This window comes from Pleurodeles waltl, chromosome 8 (genome assembly GCF_031143425.1).
Source record: "Pleurodeles waltl isolate 20211129_DDA chromosome 8, aPleWal1.hap1.20221129, whole genome shotgun sequence".
Lineage (NCBI taxonomy): Eukaryota > Metazoa > Chordata > Amphibia > Caudata > Salamandridae > Pleurodeles > Pleurodeles waltl.
Window position 1 is genome coordinate 1,248,983,193 of NC_090447.1, and position 18,780 is coordinate 1,249,001,972.

Sequence of the window (18,780 nt, forward strand, 5' to 3'; positions counted from 1 at the left end):
TGTTGAGCAGCATTTCCAGCACCTCTTACTGTATGTGTTATTCTCTGCTGATGAAAGGACAACTATCCTGAAACATGAGCTTCTGTCTAGAAATAGTCCGCAGGTGCTACCCCAACCTTGCTGAAAATGAGAGAATGTTTTATGGAAGTAAGTGTTACTGAGTGAATGGGGTGCTGGGATGTAAGGGCAGTGTGCCCCTGCCCATTTTTAGTTTGATAAGGTTCACTCAAACTGATTGAGCTGACTCGTTTTGTTTGATTCACCTGCGCTCAAGTAGTGGGACTGTGACCAGAAAAAACCTGGAGCACCGTTTCTAGCACCACTAACCATATGTGTTACTCCCTACTTGTGAAGACAACTATCTTAAAACATCTGCTTATGTCTAGAGATGCTCAGCACTGGCTGCACCAACAGATGATTGTGTAATGTGAAGTTAGTGTTACCATGCACTGTATTTACCAGAAGGCATTTGAGTCAACTAGGTGCTGGGTTGTCAAGGTAAGTGTGTTCCCACTCTGTTTGTGCCCTCTATATCTGAGGCTTCAAATTCTGGCTCTGGTAAAGGGAAGTAAGGTTCTCACCTGTGCTGATCGTGAGTGGATAGATTGATATTTGTTTCTGCTATTGTATGAGAGGAAACTTGGAGCAAGTCACGCATTGAAAGACTGGGCTACACCCAAATTAAAACTGATGATCAGTGAGAACTTCTTTTGTGTGGAACACACTGTGTACCCTGGTCTGACCTTGCAGTTTAATGATAGAGGTATACATCTATTAATTGCAATGGACTGAACTGTACAAAGTTAGTGTTTGTGAGCATCCATACAGTGTAAGGCGTGCATTTGAAATGGTCAGTGATCACTCTTAAGTATTTACTCCTGCTTGGAAAGATATGATAATCTTGCTTCTCATGAAGTACTTTAGTGCTGTTTAACTGTGCTTGCATGAGCACATACACTAGTGAAACAAGCATTGGTAAATGCATTAGTTTTCACCTTTGATTAAAAATATTTTTATTGTTGTAATTTGTAGTTTATTAACATTCTGTAGTATATATAGTGAGTGTTCATTGCAAGTGCTGCATATCATTGATGCAATTTTAAAAGCAAGCAGTATACACTGTCCCATTTTGTTTCTAGGAGGCTGGCTAAGAGTGACCAATTTAGTATTACCCTGAGTGCCCCAGCTGCATGGTTAACTTGGTCCCCCTACATTGAGTTTTGGTTCTGGGCAAACACAGATCATGTGCATGCGCCATGCCCTAGGCCTGTCTCATGATAATACGATCTTGTTAGATGGGAAGGGCCACACCAGGCACTACCCTCATAGTAGTGGAAGGCTATGGCCCTTCCTAGAAGTTAAGTGAGGCGATCACTGTAATGGCAGCATGCATGTTTTATGTTTAATAGTGATCAGTACTATGAACAGACCTTTTTACTTGTGTCACTGGAATAGTGCCTACTAGCCCACTCATGCATAGATCCACTTCTCTGTGCTTAACTCACCATTGGTCTACATGGTGATTGTGTGCAAAACTGGACCACTTGTCATACTTGCGTTTGCCTGTTGGGACGTATGTGTGCCTGTGGATGGTACATAATGGAGACCTGTGAATTCTGCCCTTGGCGTATACAGTGAATGTGTGTGTAGTGCCAGACAGTGTGTAATACTTGCATATGCATGCTTAGATGTGTATATGACTGTGCATGGTACATAACCTAAAGGCCACTGGGTTCCAGTTTGGAAGCCCGAGGTCTGGAAAGGCTAGTGGAGGTGAGGACTGCAACCCATAACTGGAGATATAGATTGCTAACATTACTGAGAGCTGGGGTGGTAAAACACACACACACTAGAAGAGGGGGAGCAGAGCGTCCACTGGGCACCCCAAAGGTCTCTTTTATTCCAGGGAGAGTTACTGGTTAGTGGAGTCTGGGCTCACTGTCAGGGAGATTGAGGGTTTGAAAGGTTTGGCACTGTAATACTAGGGAGTGATGAAAGAGGGAAAGGCTTATGCATTTGATCCTCTACAAAGCATATTCCAGAGGAGGCTGATACCCAGGTTTGGTCCCCCATTGATCTTTTTGCCTGTGTTGTGGGTCGATCAGAATTGGAACCACTCCTCTTTCATCAAGGACACTGCAGAGGAGAGAGAACTTCAAAAGAGCTGACAACCACATTCCAAATTTCAAAGTACCTGACATTAAATCAGTCATATTTGTGTCTAGATGTGGACTATAACAGTAGGGAGCCAGAGTCCCACATTTTGTTCTACAGCACCAATCAACAGGGGAGAAAATCAACAAGACTTACAGCCACTGGAACCAGGACTAGAGACCAAAGTCTGGTAGTCTCCCTGCTGAGTGGGCCATCACTTAGGAAGTGATGACCCCTTTCCTCAAGCCTGGAGCACCAACCTTCTACCTGCCTGACAAGGCCAGCGGACTCTGTGTGATAGAGGACGAGATCTCCTGGAGGGGGAGAGACCCAGCATGAATCTTGAAGTGTGGATCCTAGCGAGTGAAGTGTAAGACTCCTAATCCGCTCGGGACTGCTGCACAGATGCCCTTGTGCAGAAACAGTCAGTGACCCCAGTATGCCAGGAGATGGGTATCCGTGAAATAAGGGCTGTTGCCCTGAATCGTTGTGCCCTAGCTGCCGTGAGAAACACTTGCGACAAGAGGTCACGGACCTTCTGCATTGCGAGACAGTAGTCCACAAAGACGCGCCCGGCTCTCCCACACGTTCCAGCTGCAATCAGGTAAGGCTGTTTGATGCCGGCAGTACTGTTGTGTACTTGTACAAGTTTAGCATATAGTGCTGCCGAAAGTGACTTTGTTGCATAGGAATCTGCGTGGGCTGCATCTGAAAGTCACCTCCGGTATCAAATGAGGAGTAACAAACCTCACTAGAAAGAGATGGAGGGACTTTCGGGATACTGCCCAAGATGACACTAGCATGCTGACTTTAAGACACTGTGAATTTTAGTGTATTGCCTCTATTCTGTGTGTGCTTATATTAAAATACTTTTTCTTCATAAAAGCAAGTATATAACTGGACAATCAGCTTATTGTGGTTACTGTATGCCTCACACCTACCTCCCCCTTGAATAGCCTTGGACTGTTCGACCCATTCTACCACTTAGTCAAGTGCTGAAATTAGTAGTACTTGGCCCAGTTACTTCAGACCCATAATAGGTAGCGCCCCGGGATAGCAGGATGAGTAGGCCATAGCCCCTGCTTGCTCATGGTTCTGAAAGGAATTTGACAGTTGGAATGCAGATGATTAGTCTCATAGCTACAAAGGATCAGTCAGTCTCCTGTTGTGGGCTGATACTAAACTGCATGGAATTAGTGGGGAGCAAGGAAGAAACTATGTTAGCATAGCATTCTCTGTTTTGATTAGACTCCTACTTGTGCTTCTTGAGTTCTGACAATTCGTAGCAATTGATCACTACATTGAAGTTAAAATTCGAGTAGCTTGGTGTGCAAATTCAAGAAATGGATAGAGGCCTTAGTGTTAACAATAGGATTTAATCTGGCACAGTTATTTGAAGCAGGAACTACAAAGCACCTAGAGTATAAGCCGTGCATGTGCAAGCCAATGACAAGAAAGCTTTCAGAAAGCTCGCAGAACTACAGATTTAATAATTCCGGTTGTTTCAGCTGAAGTGAAGATGCGTAGTCCAGTGACGTCAGCTGTAGTGCTTACAGAGTACCTTCAGGTTAGGCAGGCCTGATCTTGCTCGGTGTTTAGAGAGCAAGCAAAATTGGACGATCATCCTTTGGCAACTGAACATCTCCGGGGCCTACAAAAGAGGAGTTAGATATATTAGATGAGGGTAGAAACTGAGAAGGGGTCTATATAAAAAACACAGAATTTTGACTTTTTCAGATTTTGGCAAGCACAGAGGAAATAAGAAATCTTTTACCCTGTCCACCTTTTTCTTTTGAGTTTTACGCTTCATGGCAACTATTATGCATCCTGATAATTGCTTTCATTTTTATGATTCAAGTTAATTCTGTAGTAAAGAAAGCTAGCAGATTTGCTTCTGGCCCAGCAGACCTGATGAAGGAAAAGGTATGGGTTGGATTCTGTTTTTTGTGATAAGATTTATGTCTATCTTTCTTTTTTCTACAGGTGATAAATTGTCTTTTTGATTAGGGGCATAAGTGGTAGTTTACAAAAAAATATACTCTCTGGGCATTATGAAGGTGGCATAATGTGAAGGTGTTAGAACTAAGGACTATACCCTTAGAACGTAGTTACTTAGTATTCTGTTTCTACAAGGAACCTACACCAAGGAGAGGCTTACGATTCTTAGTTCAACAGCTGATTACACTTTGAGATTAGTTTAAAGTACAGGCATCTCTTTAGTCACAGAAAGGAATCTCCTATTGTTAGTTTTATACCTGATTAAGCCACTCACACTGCTTGAAAACTGGCAACCCAGAATGGTGTGTTAGGCAAATAAAAGGATCATCCTTGGAAGAATGTGTGATATGCCAAAGTGTTATAAACTTTATTAGGCCGCACTTCAATCTAGTTAACGCAGTAGTACCTTTTTTCATGAAAATCAGTTACAAATTTATTTGATAGATTGCGTTTATTTAGCAGCTCTGAAATGATTTACAGGTTGTTGTGTCTTCTGTGCCAGTATTAAAGTCAGTGTATTTCTTTTTACTAAAAGGCCTAGCCTCTTCGGGCTGGGCCTTTTTGTAAAATTATATAAGTTCTAAGGAGGACAGACTCCGTCCTAAAAAACCTCCTTCTCCCTCTTTGTTAGTATACTGAGTGTATTATCCTACTGTATTATATTTATTGTTGCTTTACGCACCACAAACAAGTCATGTGGGTTTTAGTGCGGTGTATATTCAAAGTGCTGTATGTACGAGTAATGAGTGAGTGCTTTGAAGTGTTTGGTGATTAGTTTGTTACAGATTTTTCATTTTACTGGTTTGTGCGTTTTCATATGTATCATAAACCTTATTTTATAGTGCAATTTAAATTAAGCATGGCTAATTGTTGCACATGCATTGGTTTTATCAGTTCACACTTGCATTACGACCTCATGGATGTTATCTTATTGCACTGTCTCCAAAGTTTTGTGCATGGGGTGATCAAATACAACAGCCTAGTTTGGAATTTAAATTTGGGTAACATTATCAGGTCTTCACACTGTGTAACATGAGACTTGACAGAAATAATGAATTATGACAGTTTTTCATCATATCATATCATATCAACTTTATTTCGGTTTGAAGAACCATAAAAGCACACAGATAAAACAGATACAAATGTCATAAATATAACAAGTAAAGTACATAATCCAATGTAATACAATTAATTAGTCAGATATAATAGGTGCATCCTACAGCACAAACAGTTGACAAATCAAAGGGAGTTTCCCCAGTAAAGTAATTACATACTAGGACAAAAGCCAGTAGAGCAAAAATCCTCAAAGGAAGCCTAAAAATAGCTCTAGATGTATCCGTCATGCCATCCAGCACTAAAGTACCAACATGAGGCAGCTCAGACACACTGCCTATCATTAAGAATTAAAGTGCATTGTGCATGAACCCTTAAAATTTAGGATAAAAACTGTATATTGAAAATATGATTGATAAAAAAAATGCATAATGGAATTCCTAAAATAAAATGTAAGACACAGAATAAAATAAATTTAAAACAAAGCTAAACTTCAGGTATTTGAGGCATTCCTTCCAGAGAAGTATTATAAGATATTTTAGCATCAGTAGCGCAAATCCACTTGGACTGACAAAACCAGGCTGTCTGGAGATTTTTTGCAGCTGCCAACACCACCAACCTAGAGGTGTCAGTTCTTAATATCCTTGCGGCAACCAAGTAGCTCCTAACACCCAGCGATCTGCACAAAGGTAATAACCATTTTCTCCTCTGGATATCATATGCTGGACAGAAAAATGAAAAGTGAGGTAGATTTTCTAGAGGTCCCTTACATCCTGGACACTCGGTGCTCTGTTGATATATACTTGCCCACTTAGCACAATAGGACTTAACAGGTAAAGTTTGATATTTAAATTGTTAAAACAGTTTTCTGGGCAAAGTGGGAGTGATCTTATCGATCCTGTCCTTGTAGCTTGGGACAGCTTAAACTCCCAAAATTCCAGGAGCCTTTGCTATTACTTATAACTTCTTGATACACCATTTGCCAGTAGGCAAATTTAATCATGATTCTGGAGCTGGGTCTGTTGGCCTCCGGTGCTACCCATAAACCTTCCAACTCCAACTTCCTAAGCAAAGACTATGCATGAGCATATTCATGGATACTTAGAAGGGCTAGTGCATCTCTAACAGATGCTCTAGGTGCGGTCAGGGCAGAATCAGGACCATATCCTGTGCCAATACAACAGAAGTCGGACCTCGACTTTCCAAGAAATTGTCTTGAATGCCAGATCTAAGTACAGCAAGACGAGCGGATCGATCTTAGGTAGTGCAAACAACTGCATGAGAAACGTATTGTCTGAGAGACATAGAACATTACAGTTGGCACAGCCCATATCGCTGCTCCATATAAAACTGTACCCAAAACCTTGGTATTGTAGATTTCTATTGCTGGAGCGGTTTTCTTGGAGAAGGTTTTATTAAATAACGTTAACAATCGAGATGAGTACTGCAGTAGTCTGCAGTCAGGCTTGGAAACCTTAATAGACCAGTTTAAGTTGGGTGATAGCCTCAGCCTTAGGCAGTCAAACTTAAATACTTGCTTGATTGGGGCTGAATCAACAGAGTTTGCATTTCTAAGCTTTTGGCTCTAGCTGCTTTAAAATAACACTGTTAACTTCCAAACCGCACTCCAGACAAAAAGTGTTAAAATCATCCAAACACTGCTGCAATCTGCATAGCGATTTGGAGATTAGGAGAGTGTTATCTGCAAAGAGCAGAGCCGGCACTCTCCTAGTCGCCCGCATCACAGCCGTCCCTGTCCAGCCTTTTCAGAACATCATTTATATAGAGGGAGAGTGGGGTGGGGGCCAATGCGCATCCCTGACTCCCTTCCAAATGCTTATAAGTGAGGTCAACTGCCTTTTGTCCGCCCATCTTACAAAAGCATAGTTCTACGTGTGTAGCCTTATCAGCATAGCCAGTAGGTTGGAGGGGATACCTATCTTATCCACAATTGTCCAAAGGGTGGCTCGGGGTACCAAATCAAAGGCAGCATGTAGATCAGTGAATGCTAAAAAAAAGCCATCCCCTATTTACCGTCTCTGCCTTCCAGAAGAGGCAGTTGAAGCAGAAAATCTGATCTATCCTGCTAACACCGCTCCTATACCCTGCCTGAAACTCAGATAAAATGTAATTCTCCCCTACCCACTCTGATATGATTCATAATTTGTTTACAGAAGATCTTCTTGGAGACATCGATTAGATTAATCAGTCTATAATTACGGGGGGCACTCTACTGGCCCTTCTTGTGTATTGGAATTATTTTTGCCATCCGCCAAGAATCTGGAACAGGCATACCATTTAAGATTGCATTAGAAAGATATATTCAAATAAGAACCCTAAATACCCAAATTGAGTTTGTAAAGATCTTTTGGGATCTGGTCGGGGTTGGATGCCTTACTCCGCAGCATAGAGCGAATAGCTCCCTTTGTCTCTCCAAGGGTTACCTCTAGATTGTCTTGATCCTTCAGTTTTTCTACCAACTGAGAGTCCGCGTCCACCCACCCTTTGGTGTTCAGGCATAAGTGTAGGTTGCCAAAATGAGAGACCCATTACTGGGGTTGTACAAAATATTTTACAGGTCTCTTGCCACCATTGATTCGTAATGCCAGGTTAGCCCCGATTTTTACGTTATCTTTGATAGACAGAGCTTGGGCCTACTTGTTTCTTAAGGAGTCTTCTCAGTCGCTCTTTGACCTTTCCAGTACTTTCTTCTAGCTTGGGCTACAAGGCACAATCTGCTATCCTTGGTAGTATTCGCTTGTAATAGAAGAATTTTGGCTGCCCTACAAGCCTTGGTATACCAGGGAGATTCTTTTTGCCTCATCTATGGGATCTTAATGTCTTGGCCAACAACTTTATAATATTTTTCAAGAAGGGCTCATGGGCTTTGGCATTTTGCCAAAGCCAACTATCTGTCATCTTGGGTGAGGTTATTTAGTAGCTTAGCATACTCTGTGGCCATGGAGTTAGCTGCCTCCACAAGTTGGGGTTGTCTTGTGACCCATCCACATTTAATTGCCTTGCCATTATTAGAGAGTTTAACATTACTGACTTGGGCACGGCCCTGGGCTTTGGGGTACTGGCGATGGAGAGGCCAACAAGGTCAAGCTAAGAGCATTCTGGTCGCTGTCCCTCCTATCAAACACCACCATGTCATGGACGTTAATCCAGCTGTTTGAGCTGATCAACATGTAGTCGATACAACTTGTATTACCAGGTTGCCCCCAGTCTCAGATGAGTGCTGCCCATTTGCAGCTCTTAAGTCAAAAGTTCGAGTTTGAAAAAGTATCTGCGCTGCCCTCTGGAATCACTTAACAGGTGGGAGATCTAGGGACGGAATTCTCCCCTCTGTCTCTTGTCTGAAAACCATGGTCTATTGAGGTGAGGGGTTCAAAGGTAGCATTCAAGTCACCTGCTATAACAAATTCCCCACCACCTCTATGCTCAGTCAGGAAATCCTCCAGGGCGGATATCACTTGGGTTCCATCTTTCCTCCCTACGACTCAATCCTAGACACTGATCAACAGCTCGGAGTTTCTACTGCTGAAGCCCTCTCTTACAGCCAGTACATCTAGGGACTGGTGGATAAATTCCTGACTGAACATTGTAAGCCTGTGCGAATCCATGTTGCCAGCCCCCCCCTGAAGGCCTGCCTCTGGGTGATTGAACTGATTAGGAACAAAAGGAAGTATATAGTGATTGGTTTGTTAAAGTTTTTTATTTTTATTTGACTGGTTTGTGCATTTTCTTATGTAACATAAACCTTATTTTACAGTACACTTTAAATCAAGCACATCTAATTGTTGCACATGCATTGGTTTTGTCAGCTTACATTTGCATTATGACCTCAGGAATTACATTTTATCATACAGTTCCAGTTTAATGAAGATGACTGGAAAGTAATCTGTATGTTTCCAAGTCTCTCTTCTTAATTGAGAATTGTCAAAACAACCTCCATCTGGAAATAACTAACCAGCAATAGCCAGTACATAGATTACAAAATCCACTGCTACTGCTTAAACTCTACTCAATAATAGTAACTGATGTGCATCTATGTGTCCAGGTAAAAGGCTTGCATACTGGCAGTGGAACACTTTCTGACTGCAATACCCCCATTCCTGCTGATTAATATTTTGGCCTTTTCAGTGAGATATAACTTGTTAGGCCTCATGAGTTAGGCATAACTTGTTAGGCCGTGTCATTGAGGCTGAAATCAATTCTGAAGTTGCTTACGTTTGTTCCATTCTGGAGGGCCCTCCACTGGCTTGTGTGCCTTTCTCCCTCTCTCCATGCGCTGCTTTTCCCTTTCCTCCTCCTAGCTAGCTTCTCCATTACCCTTCCCCAACACGTTTGCTTTTTCTTTCTTTTTTTAATGCATGAAAAATAAAATAAAAATACCACCATCATGCCTTTTAAAGGTATTTTTTTATTTTACTGATGCTTCATAACACCACCAGAAGCAATTATGGGAGTCAGTCAGTCCCGTTTTTGGAGTTCCCTACTGCTAGTATTAAGGAACATTTTGCTTCGTAAAACCATAATTTTCAAGTAATAATCTTGGTATTTTTTTGCTATTGGCTATCTTTCACCTTCCTAGCACTAAGAGTCCGTATGGTGATAGAGCCTGTAAATCATCATTAGTATAACAAATATTAGTATTGATGGTGTGAGATATGGCAGAAATGTATAACTTCTAGCATCCTGGTCCCTAATTGGTGACCACAGGAAAGTAATGTGTAGCCTGCATTTTGGCTGGTATGTGCAGATTGTCGTGGCTAGGAACTAGATAAAGTTCCTCTTATGTTTTTAGAAACTCTGTGTTTCCCTATTCTTTCAATCTTCTTTTTCTGATAGACATATGTAAGATCTTCTTGATTGAAGATGACCCACTCTTCCTCTTAAGTGGGACCTCACTAAAGCATATGCTATACTTTTAGACTCTAGTCCTATCAGTCTATGCATATTAAAATATATTAAATCAATGCCGTACTACTTGTAGTCTTGCATATCCTGCTGGTTTTTTGAGATGATGGTTATTGCGCTGGGAAAGGTGAAAAAACTTGCAGAAGGACTGGCAGCAACTTGACATTGTATGTAACAGTCCGTATTTCAGGATGAACTTATGTGCAAATCTGTAGACAACAAGCTGGAAATCTAGGAGACAAAAAGCACTAGGATCATGACAGACCTGCATTGTCTTTAAAGTCATGGGTACTACAGCTGAGGAAATTAAAACATCCGCAAGAGCAAAAACATTTGAATCTGACCGTCAAGGCCTGTCCCCTTTGATTAAAGGGCAGTGGTATCATTGTTACAAGTAATCTTAAGTTTGGACCAGTGATATGTTCAGATATGTCTTGTAGTCAATGGTCAGTTGGTTAAGAAGTTCAGGAAACTATAACTACAGCTTACATGATGCGAGGGGCTTTTATTTGCTTTAGCCTGCGTTATTGAGCAATGAAATGTAAATGCACTCTTTCCTGAATGAAGTGCTCAATCTCTGATTAATTTCACTCTAGTACCAGGTAAACCACTGGATCAGAATTTACATCAGTTTTTAACAAATTTGCGAGATAAATGGCTTTTAACTGGTGAATTGATTGCAGACATATAAAACCAGTAGTTACAATCTGATCTTTCAAATAATGTAGTCCAGTTGGCTGGTGGTTAGGGCCTTTGTCACAGTGCATCTCATGTCTAGCCACTTGAAGATTTTGCGTAGGCTGCACAAAGTGAGGAAGTAGGCAGAGGAGACAGCGTTGATCTGTGATTTCATGATGAGCTTGTTGTTAATGATGATTCTGAGGCTTCCGTTTTGGTTGGAGGGAGTGGGTGTGTCTCCTAGGGCTGATGGCCACCAGGAGCAAGTAAAAAGTCGAAAACTTAACATCACATTCATAGCTCTGACACCACTCGGGAAAAGGTTTAGACATAAGTCATCTATGATTTCACTATATATTGCTCATAGTGAAATTAAGGCCGTTATAGCTCCATCAAATTATTACTTCACATTGTTGTGTTGAAAGATATTTGAGCCTGATTTAGATGTCGGCGGATGGATTACTTCGTAACAACAATGTTGGATAGCCCATCTACCAAAATCGAAAATCTATAGGATAAAGTGTGATTTAAATTTTGCAGGAATAGGCTGTCAGTCACCGTTGTGATGGAGTAAGCAGTCTGCCAAAATCTACATCAGGCCCCTAGCCTCTTTTCATTCAGAAAATATAGCAGCATTTCTCATAACAGTTATTGATTTAAAACGTAATTATTGCAGTAACTTAATAAAAGCCATGATAAAGCATTTTAAAAGTCCTTCTAAATTTCACAGTCTTTCACTAATGCTATTATGGAACTCTTTTCCCAGCACTTAAAAGATTTCCTTGACTGCCAATTCAACCCAGAATGTACGTATGCTTGTTTTTAAGGTCACTTATGAGAACACATCCACCCATTTGAAATAAAACTTAAACTCTGTGATTAGCTACAGATGGTGGTACTAGTATAGTTTTGTTTCTGAGCAGTGTTGAGGACCAGGCCTTATTTTCCATCATGCACTGTGACTTGGAACTGGAGAGAGAAATGCAGAAAAGGAAGCATGAAGGGGGAAGAGAAATCTAAGAAAATGTTTTGAAAGGGAGAAAGCAGTGATGAAAAAGAACCAGCAAGAGTGAAACAAAGAAGCAGGAATTTTAATGTGGTAGAAGAAATAGGCATGAGGTGTAATAAAGACAAGGCAGCCTGGGTATTTGGTCACCCTGGGCCTTTTGCAGCACAACCATTAGCCTCTTGAGAGAAATATTTGGCCCCTGCAATTACTATTTATTTTACAAATTAGTGACTACTTTACATACACTCCAGCAGAACTCCTTTTTCGAGCCATGGAAATGCGATAGAAGCCTTTCGGCCGGAAGAGCACAGACCGGTGACAAATCTTGTGGTCTGTGTGAATGGGGCTCTAAGTTATTTGCTGAAAACAAAGGTGGAGGTTTGCTGAAAGCTATCCTGCACGGGGATGTTTCACTAAAAACAGATTTGTCTCGAAAAACAAGTTGTCTGGTTTGCATTTGGTATAAATGTAGGTTAAAGAAATGTAACCTACATAGCTCTGCTTTACAGAGGATGTGTGGTTAAAGCATGTTTAGTTTGTCACTCATTTGGTGAGTCATAGCTTTTTAACATATTTATTTGTTTTGTAGATGCTGAATGCTGAAAGAAAAACATGTGAATTACAGTGTGAAAAAACATCAACGTATGAGCCATGCTATAAGAAACTGAAATCGGAGGAAACCTCCCATTTGAAACCTCTAGATGGAACAGAAGGACTGCAAGAGCAAGAAGACATTGAAACTGAATCTAAAATTGAGGATTCCTTTGACTGTAGTCCTTGTAATACCGTAGGATTTTCTGCAACCCAAGAAAAGATTGAAGGGGAAACCAAGTCAGATGGAATCTTGCCTCTAGGACATGGGCCAAATAAAACTGAATCAAAATCAAGTGAAGTCTTGAACTCTAAACCTTTTGATCCATTAAAAGGATCTCCAAGTCTGGAAGCAAAATACGATGCTGTCTCGCCTACAAAACAGAAGACGATTGAAATTGAATCAAAATCAGACGAGAGAGTTCTCCCAGAACAACAGAAGATTGAAACAGGATTGCAATCTGAAGAGGTTTCTAATTTAGGGTTGAATGGTAAATTGGAAGTGCCTCCAGGGCAAGAAACCACTGGATCAGAATCAAAATCAGTTGCTACCTCTTACTTGGTTTCTAGGTCTAGTTTAGAACCAGTTCAATTGCAAGAAACTATTGAAAGAGAGTCAAAGGAGACTGGATCTGCCAAAGCATGTGATGACAAAAATGAGGAAACATCTCATGAGGCTGAAAGTTCAGATGTATTGGAAACCCATGAACTTGAACCCAGCATTCTGTCGGTCAGTCACGCTGTATATTTTGAAAATACTTTACATAAATTGAAATAGCAGTGCTGTAAAGATCATGATGGGAGGTGGGTTTATTCTGTTGCCATAATAAAAAGTGATGCGTATTAAGAGTAACTCTTTTTATGATTTTTCTAGGTGCAGAAAGCTGAGAAAAGAGCAAATGTATTGGAATATGAAAGTGAACTAACAGATGAGCCATGTTCTAAAAAGTGTAAAACAGGAGAGGCCTGTCACTTGATCCTTCACCATAGGTTAGAAGGACCGCTGCCAAAAGAGATACTGGAGAATGACCAAAACAAGAGAGAATGTTCAAATGTTCATACAGATGGGGAAAGTGTGAAAACTTCAAATGAGACTGAAAATTCTGACGTTTTGAAGACCCCTGAAAGCGGTAGTATTAATTCACTGCAGAATGAATCCTGCAGTTCTGCTGCCATAGAAAATATGTGTCCTTTTCAGTTGGAGCAAGAATGTCCCCCCTTAACTGAATCAGCAGAGTTAGGCTCTGAGGAAAATGTAAACACATTACTGTGCTTGGAATCTCAGGGTAAGAGTAAGATAGAAAAGTATGAGACTAGTAAGGTGTTTATAGGGCCCCTTTGCAAAACTGATTTGAAAAGGGAAAACAGCATAGACAATACCAAAGTTGGTGCAGGTGAAAGTTCAGACGTTGCGACTTCTAAGCTGTTCAATGAAGCTAAAAAAGTGGATGACTCGTTAATTAAATCCGGCGAGAAAGTTGAAATAGATAATGAATTAAGCCAGTTCTATAAAGAACTGGAACAACTTGAAGATAGTGATGACCTGGTGGACAGTGCACAGGAAAATGAACAGAGTCTGTTAGTACCTCAGAATAAAGGGGGAGCACATAGCAGTAAGGCAGACTCAACATGGCAATCAGGAAATAAACACAAAAACATTTACAGTTATGGGCCAGCCAGTTCAGGAGCAGAGCAGCAATTTGGTGGACACATACAATCAACATGTTGGAATACTTCAATGCCTCCGCCTTGGCCTAGTTGGCAACAGCCACAGACATTAAGTTTTCCACAGGGCCCAACCTTTACACCATACAGTCACAATCTGACTTACCAGCCATATCCAACAGGTACTTTCTCCCCTCAAGTGACATATCCTGCATATCCAAATTATGCTCCTCTTTCTACTAATTACAGCACCCCAGCGTATCCTGGATCTGCTTTCCCCCCTCCAAGCAGTGCACCGTATTCAAGTACCTATAATTATGCAGCCTATCCTGGACCTACACCTGCAAGTAGTTTTCCCCCACCAAGTAATGCACCATACCTCAGTACACCTCTCACAAGTTCTCTCCCTCCTGCTCCACCAAGTTCTTTTCTTCCTCCTCCAAGTTCTCTCCCTCCTCCACCTATTTCTCTCCTGCCTCCAAGTTCTCTCCCTCCTCCTCCTCCTCCTCCTCCTAGTTCTCTGCCCTTGCCTCCACCTAGTTCTCTCCCTCCGCCTCCACCTAGTTCTCTCCCTCCTCCTCCACCTAGTTCTTTCCCTCCTCCTCCACCTAGTTCTTTCCCTCCTCCACCAAGTTCTTTCCCTCCTCCACCAAGTTCTCTTCTTCCTCCTCCAAGTTCACTACCTCTTCCCCCACTAAGTTCACTCCCCCCTCCTCCTCCCCCACCTCACCCACCACCACCACCGCCACCACCACATTCTCTCCCTCCTCCAGCAAGCCCTTTCCCTCCTCCAGGAAGCCATTTCCCACGTGCTTCTCCTGCAAGCACTTTTTCTCTTCCTCCACCAGGCCCTTTGAGGCCTCCAGGATCGTTGCCATTGCCAAGTAATGTGCCTCCTCCTACAGTAAGTGCTTTTCCACATCAACCTGCCTTGTCTATCCCTTGTTCTTCTGCCAGCTCTATGCCTCCTCCTCTGACAAACTCTTTGCCACCAGCCCCACCTGCCAACTCATTGCCTCCTGCTCCAACCTGTTCTTTGCCTTCTGCCACAGTAAGCATAATATATCCACCCGCAACATCTGCATCAAGTATTAGACCACCTCCATCAAATTACTTTATTCCTCCCAACCAGACTCTTACTGATTCATTGTATACAGCAAATAATTGTCGCCCTCCAATTAATGCGTCTGTTCCCAGTACAGCAGATGTAGCAACCTCATCACCCCTTCCAGGTGCTGACCCTCCTGGTGGTGATAATCATTTAGCCAGTGCCTTACCCCGTCAAGGCAATATCTCTCCTTTTGATAAAACACATGGAGTAAGTACTTTCCCCACTGGATGCAAGGACCTTTCCACCGGTACATTAGGATCAACAAATATGCTTCCTTCTTTTAGTAATGTACCTTCTCAAGATGCATCCCGCTGTGGTAGCGCTTGTCCTAGTCCACTTACAACGCCTCCCATTTTTTCACAGCATTCAGCTAATACCGTTCCCCATCTTGATAAACCACCTTCAGCACAGTCACAGCCTGGGACTAAATTTCACTATTCTCGACCTCAGACGCCTGTTAGTGCACCACAGTCTGCCAGTACTGGGTATCATGCTAATGCTGACAAAGCACTAGCATTGACTACTTTACCCCCATCTTTGAATTCCACTAATTTTAATAAGCCACAACCAGGAAGTACCTTCTCATCTTCAAGAAATGGACCTCCTGCCAATACAATTGATCAAGGATTTACTTTACCTCCTCCAAGGGTTGGACATCTTCTCAGTACAACTAAGGAGACAAACACTTTGCCCCCTCCAAGGAAAGGGCTTTACCCAAATACATCATGTCCGTCAAGTACTTTCCCCCCTCCAAGAAATGTTCCACTGTCTGATTCACCAAATTTTGAAGGTCCTTTTCCCCGATCAAGGATTGAACCACCTTCCAATTCTCTTGGTCAATCAGGTACCTTTTCGTCTTCTGGATTTGGCCCTCCTCATAGTACACCACATCTCACTGGTAATTTACCCTCCCCAAGAAATGGACCGTCTCCCAGTTCACCATATCCTGCAACAAGTACTTTATCTTCTACAAGACTTGCACCATCTCCAAGTTTACCACATCCAGCAACTAATATACCTTCTTGTAGGAATGGTGATAATTATCCCTCACAAAATAATGGACCTCCACCAAATACACCTCGTGTAATAAATGGTGCACCCCCCTTAAATTACCCTCCCCCTAGTGATGAAATTTATGTTGAAAGTGATTTTCCTCCCTCAAGATATTGCCCTCCCAATAGTAAACAAGAAAGGACAAATAATGGTTCTCCTGCAAGGCAAGAATTCTCTAGGGATGCACCATATACAGCAAATAATTTTCTTTCTTCATGGTATCAACCTCCGAAAGATGACCCACATGTAGCAGTTGAATTCCCACCATCAAGATCTCATACTGATAATCCTTCAAAATATCGTTCCGACCAACCATTGAGATCAAAAATCTCTTCAAGATGCCGAAGTCCGAAAGAGACACAGAGTTCAGAATGCACTTTCTTCCCTTCAGTTTATCATCATCTTAGTGGTACACTGCAGTCTAAAAAGGATTCTTTCTCTTCAAGGTATCGACCTACTGCTGATTTAGGAAAAGATTTTCACTCTTCAAGGTATAGCCCTTCTCAGGATTCGTCAGATTCCGAAAATGATTTCCCCCCTCCACAGTATCCACCTTCTAATGATGCAACACTCGCTTCTGCTGCATTTTATCAACCTCCTGATAAAGCACATTCAGAAAATGATTTTTTACCTTTAAAGTGTCGACCTTCCAGTTCGCTGCATGAAGAAATTTTTTACCCCTCTTCAAGGTTTCAACTTCCTGATGAGACACAATGTACTGCAGATGACTTCCACCCATCAAGGTATAGAGCGCCTGTAGATTTACCAGATGCAGTAAACAAATTCCCCTCCTCGAGATATGCATCTCCTAGTGATACCCGATTTACACCAACAACTTTGCCTCTTTCAAGGTATGGTTCTCCTTGTGATACACCACATTCAGAAATCACATTCCCTCCTTCAAGACGTGGGTGTCCTCCAAATGAACCATCACATCTCTTTTCATCTTTAAGGAGTAGAAGCCCCCCAAATAAATCCTTTGTGGGGAGTTCTTTCCTCTCAACAAGAGAACATCATCCACATTCACAACACAGGCCATGTACTTCTCCTCTTCGAAGTAATGAACCTCATCACAATGGTTATGATGTTTACCGTAAAAGGAATACCAGCAGCATGTGGGATTGTTCCAAGTCTGTTGAGAAGAATGAGTCTAGTGACGAGGATGATATGTACAAATATATGGCCTATGCTGATAGAAATAGTGATGAAGATGTTCTGTCTAAGAGTGATCATCACTGTAAAATCAAAACGGAATTTTGGAAAGAACACGAAATTGAATACAAATCTGAAGATGTGGATCGTTTTTCATGTACAGCAGTTCCTTCTAAGCCTTCTGGTCATAAGTTGCTCATTCTTTTGAGAGGCGTTCCTGGTTCAGGAAAAACAACTCTAGCCAAGTAAGTCAAATACTGCAAGTATGAACAAATGTATTGAATGAATGTTTGTGTGGCTTGTGTGTGCCTCAAGGCTCCTTGAAATTAAATCAGAATGTAATAACCTATGTAGGGACTCTTGTTTTATTTAAATATTTCATTTTTCAATTTTCATTACATTAAGACCATATGTAGTCTACAGCTGAAAATACCCATGTTTATTGGTGAATTTAATTTTTCTGTCAAAATTGTAACTATGGCAGTATTTTTACAGTTGCTTGTTAAGCCGGCATGTTGAAGTTACTAAGTCCTTTGGCACATTGAGGTCTTAAGACAATATGTTTTTAACTGAACTTTAAGACAAATAAATGTTTTGTCTTTGAGCTCTCTTTCTCTTGTAAGAACCTACTTTCATGTCAGCTTACACACTTTTAAAGCTTGGTATCAAAGTTGCAAAAGCCAATGTTACATTCTAAAATGGCCCAGCCCACAGGGTGGACATGGCAAAGAAAAAAGATTTTATGTGTGGAAAAACCCTCACCCACCAGGGTTAACCCTGCATGCTTCATCATTGGGTTTCCTCCTGTTCCGCTGCAGAACTGGGCATGGTACGACCAACGGAACACATGGGAGCACTGATGTAGTTTCATCAAAGTTACTTTTTTTTAAATGGATAGGAGTGGTGGGGTCTTAGATGAATTAAAAATGCCTGCCTCTGGGTTTTGTTACTAATTTAATTTGTCTTACGGGTCATATGGTTAAAATGGGCCATCAGAGGTGGGGGTATACTCTGTACCTTACCTCCTGGTTGGTCTACATGTTTCGGAGTCTACCCCTAGACTCCTCTTCAGGAACAAGATGGACTCCCTAATGTCACTCCTTGATTGACTATCAATAGTAAGAGCAATAACACTGAATGCCCTGTGGTATGGCATGGTACACTTAACTAAAGTAAAATAATACCCAATGGTACCGATGTCCTTCTGAGATACTTTTTAGTGGCTTTGCTCTCATATCATAGATCCTTCGGGAGGAAGGTGTGCTTGTAGTCACACATTCATCAAAGTAACACTCCGGCCTTGTGCCTAATGCTCACCTCTCCGGGGTCTGAAACACAAAAGCCAGACAAGTGTTTAGCAGCTGCTTTACGCCTGGTCATCCTTTTTAGATGT

The 18,780-nt window shown here is 41.7% G+C and overlaps 1 protein-coding gene across 8 annotated transcripts in view; it reads left to right on the forward strand.

Annotated features, from left to right (window-relative positions):
- The window catches only part of LOC138250560 (uncharacterized), a 454,823-nt gene that overhangs the window by 39,515 nt on the left and 396,528 nt on the right, over positions 1-18,780 (forward strand). For all 8 annotated transcript variants that reach the window (XR_011194983.1, XR_011194984.1, XR_011194981.1 and 5 more), the window contains exons 2-3: positions 12,405-13,136; positions 13,281-17,632. Coding sequence is in view for 4 of the 8 variants with exons in the window: in XM_069205561.1 (XP_069061662.1) it covers positions 12,405-13,136; positions 13,281-17,632 (5,084 nt within the window). In the remaining 4 variants the exon portion in view is untranslated. The remainder of the gene's footprint in view (positions 1-12,404; positions 13,137-13,280; positions 17,633-18,780) is intronic.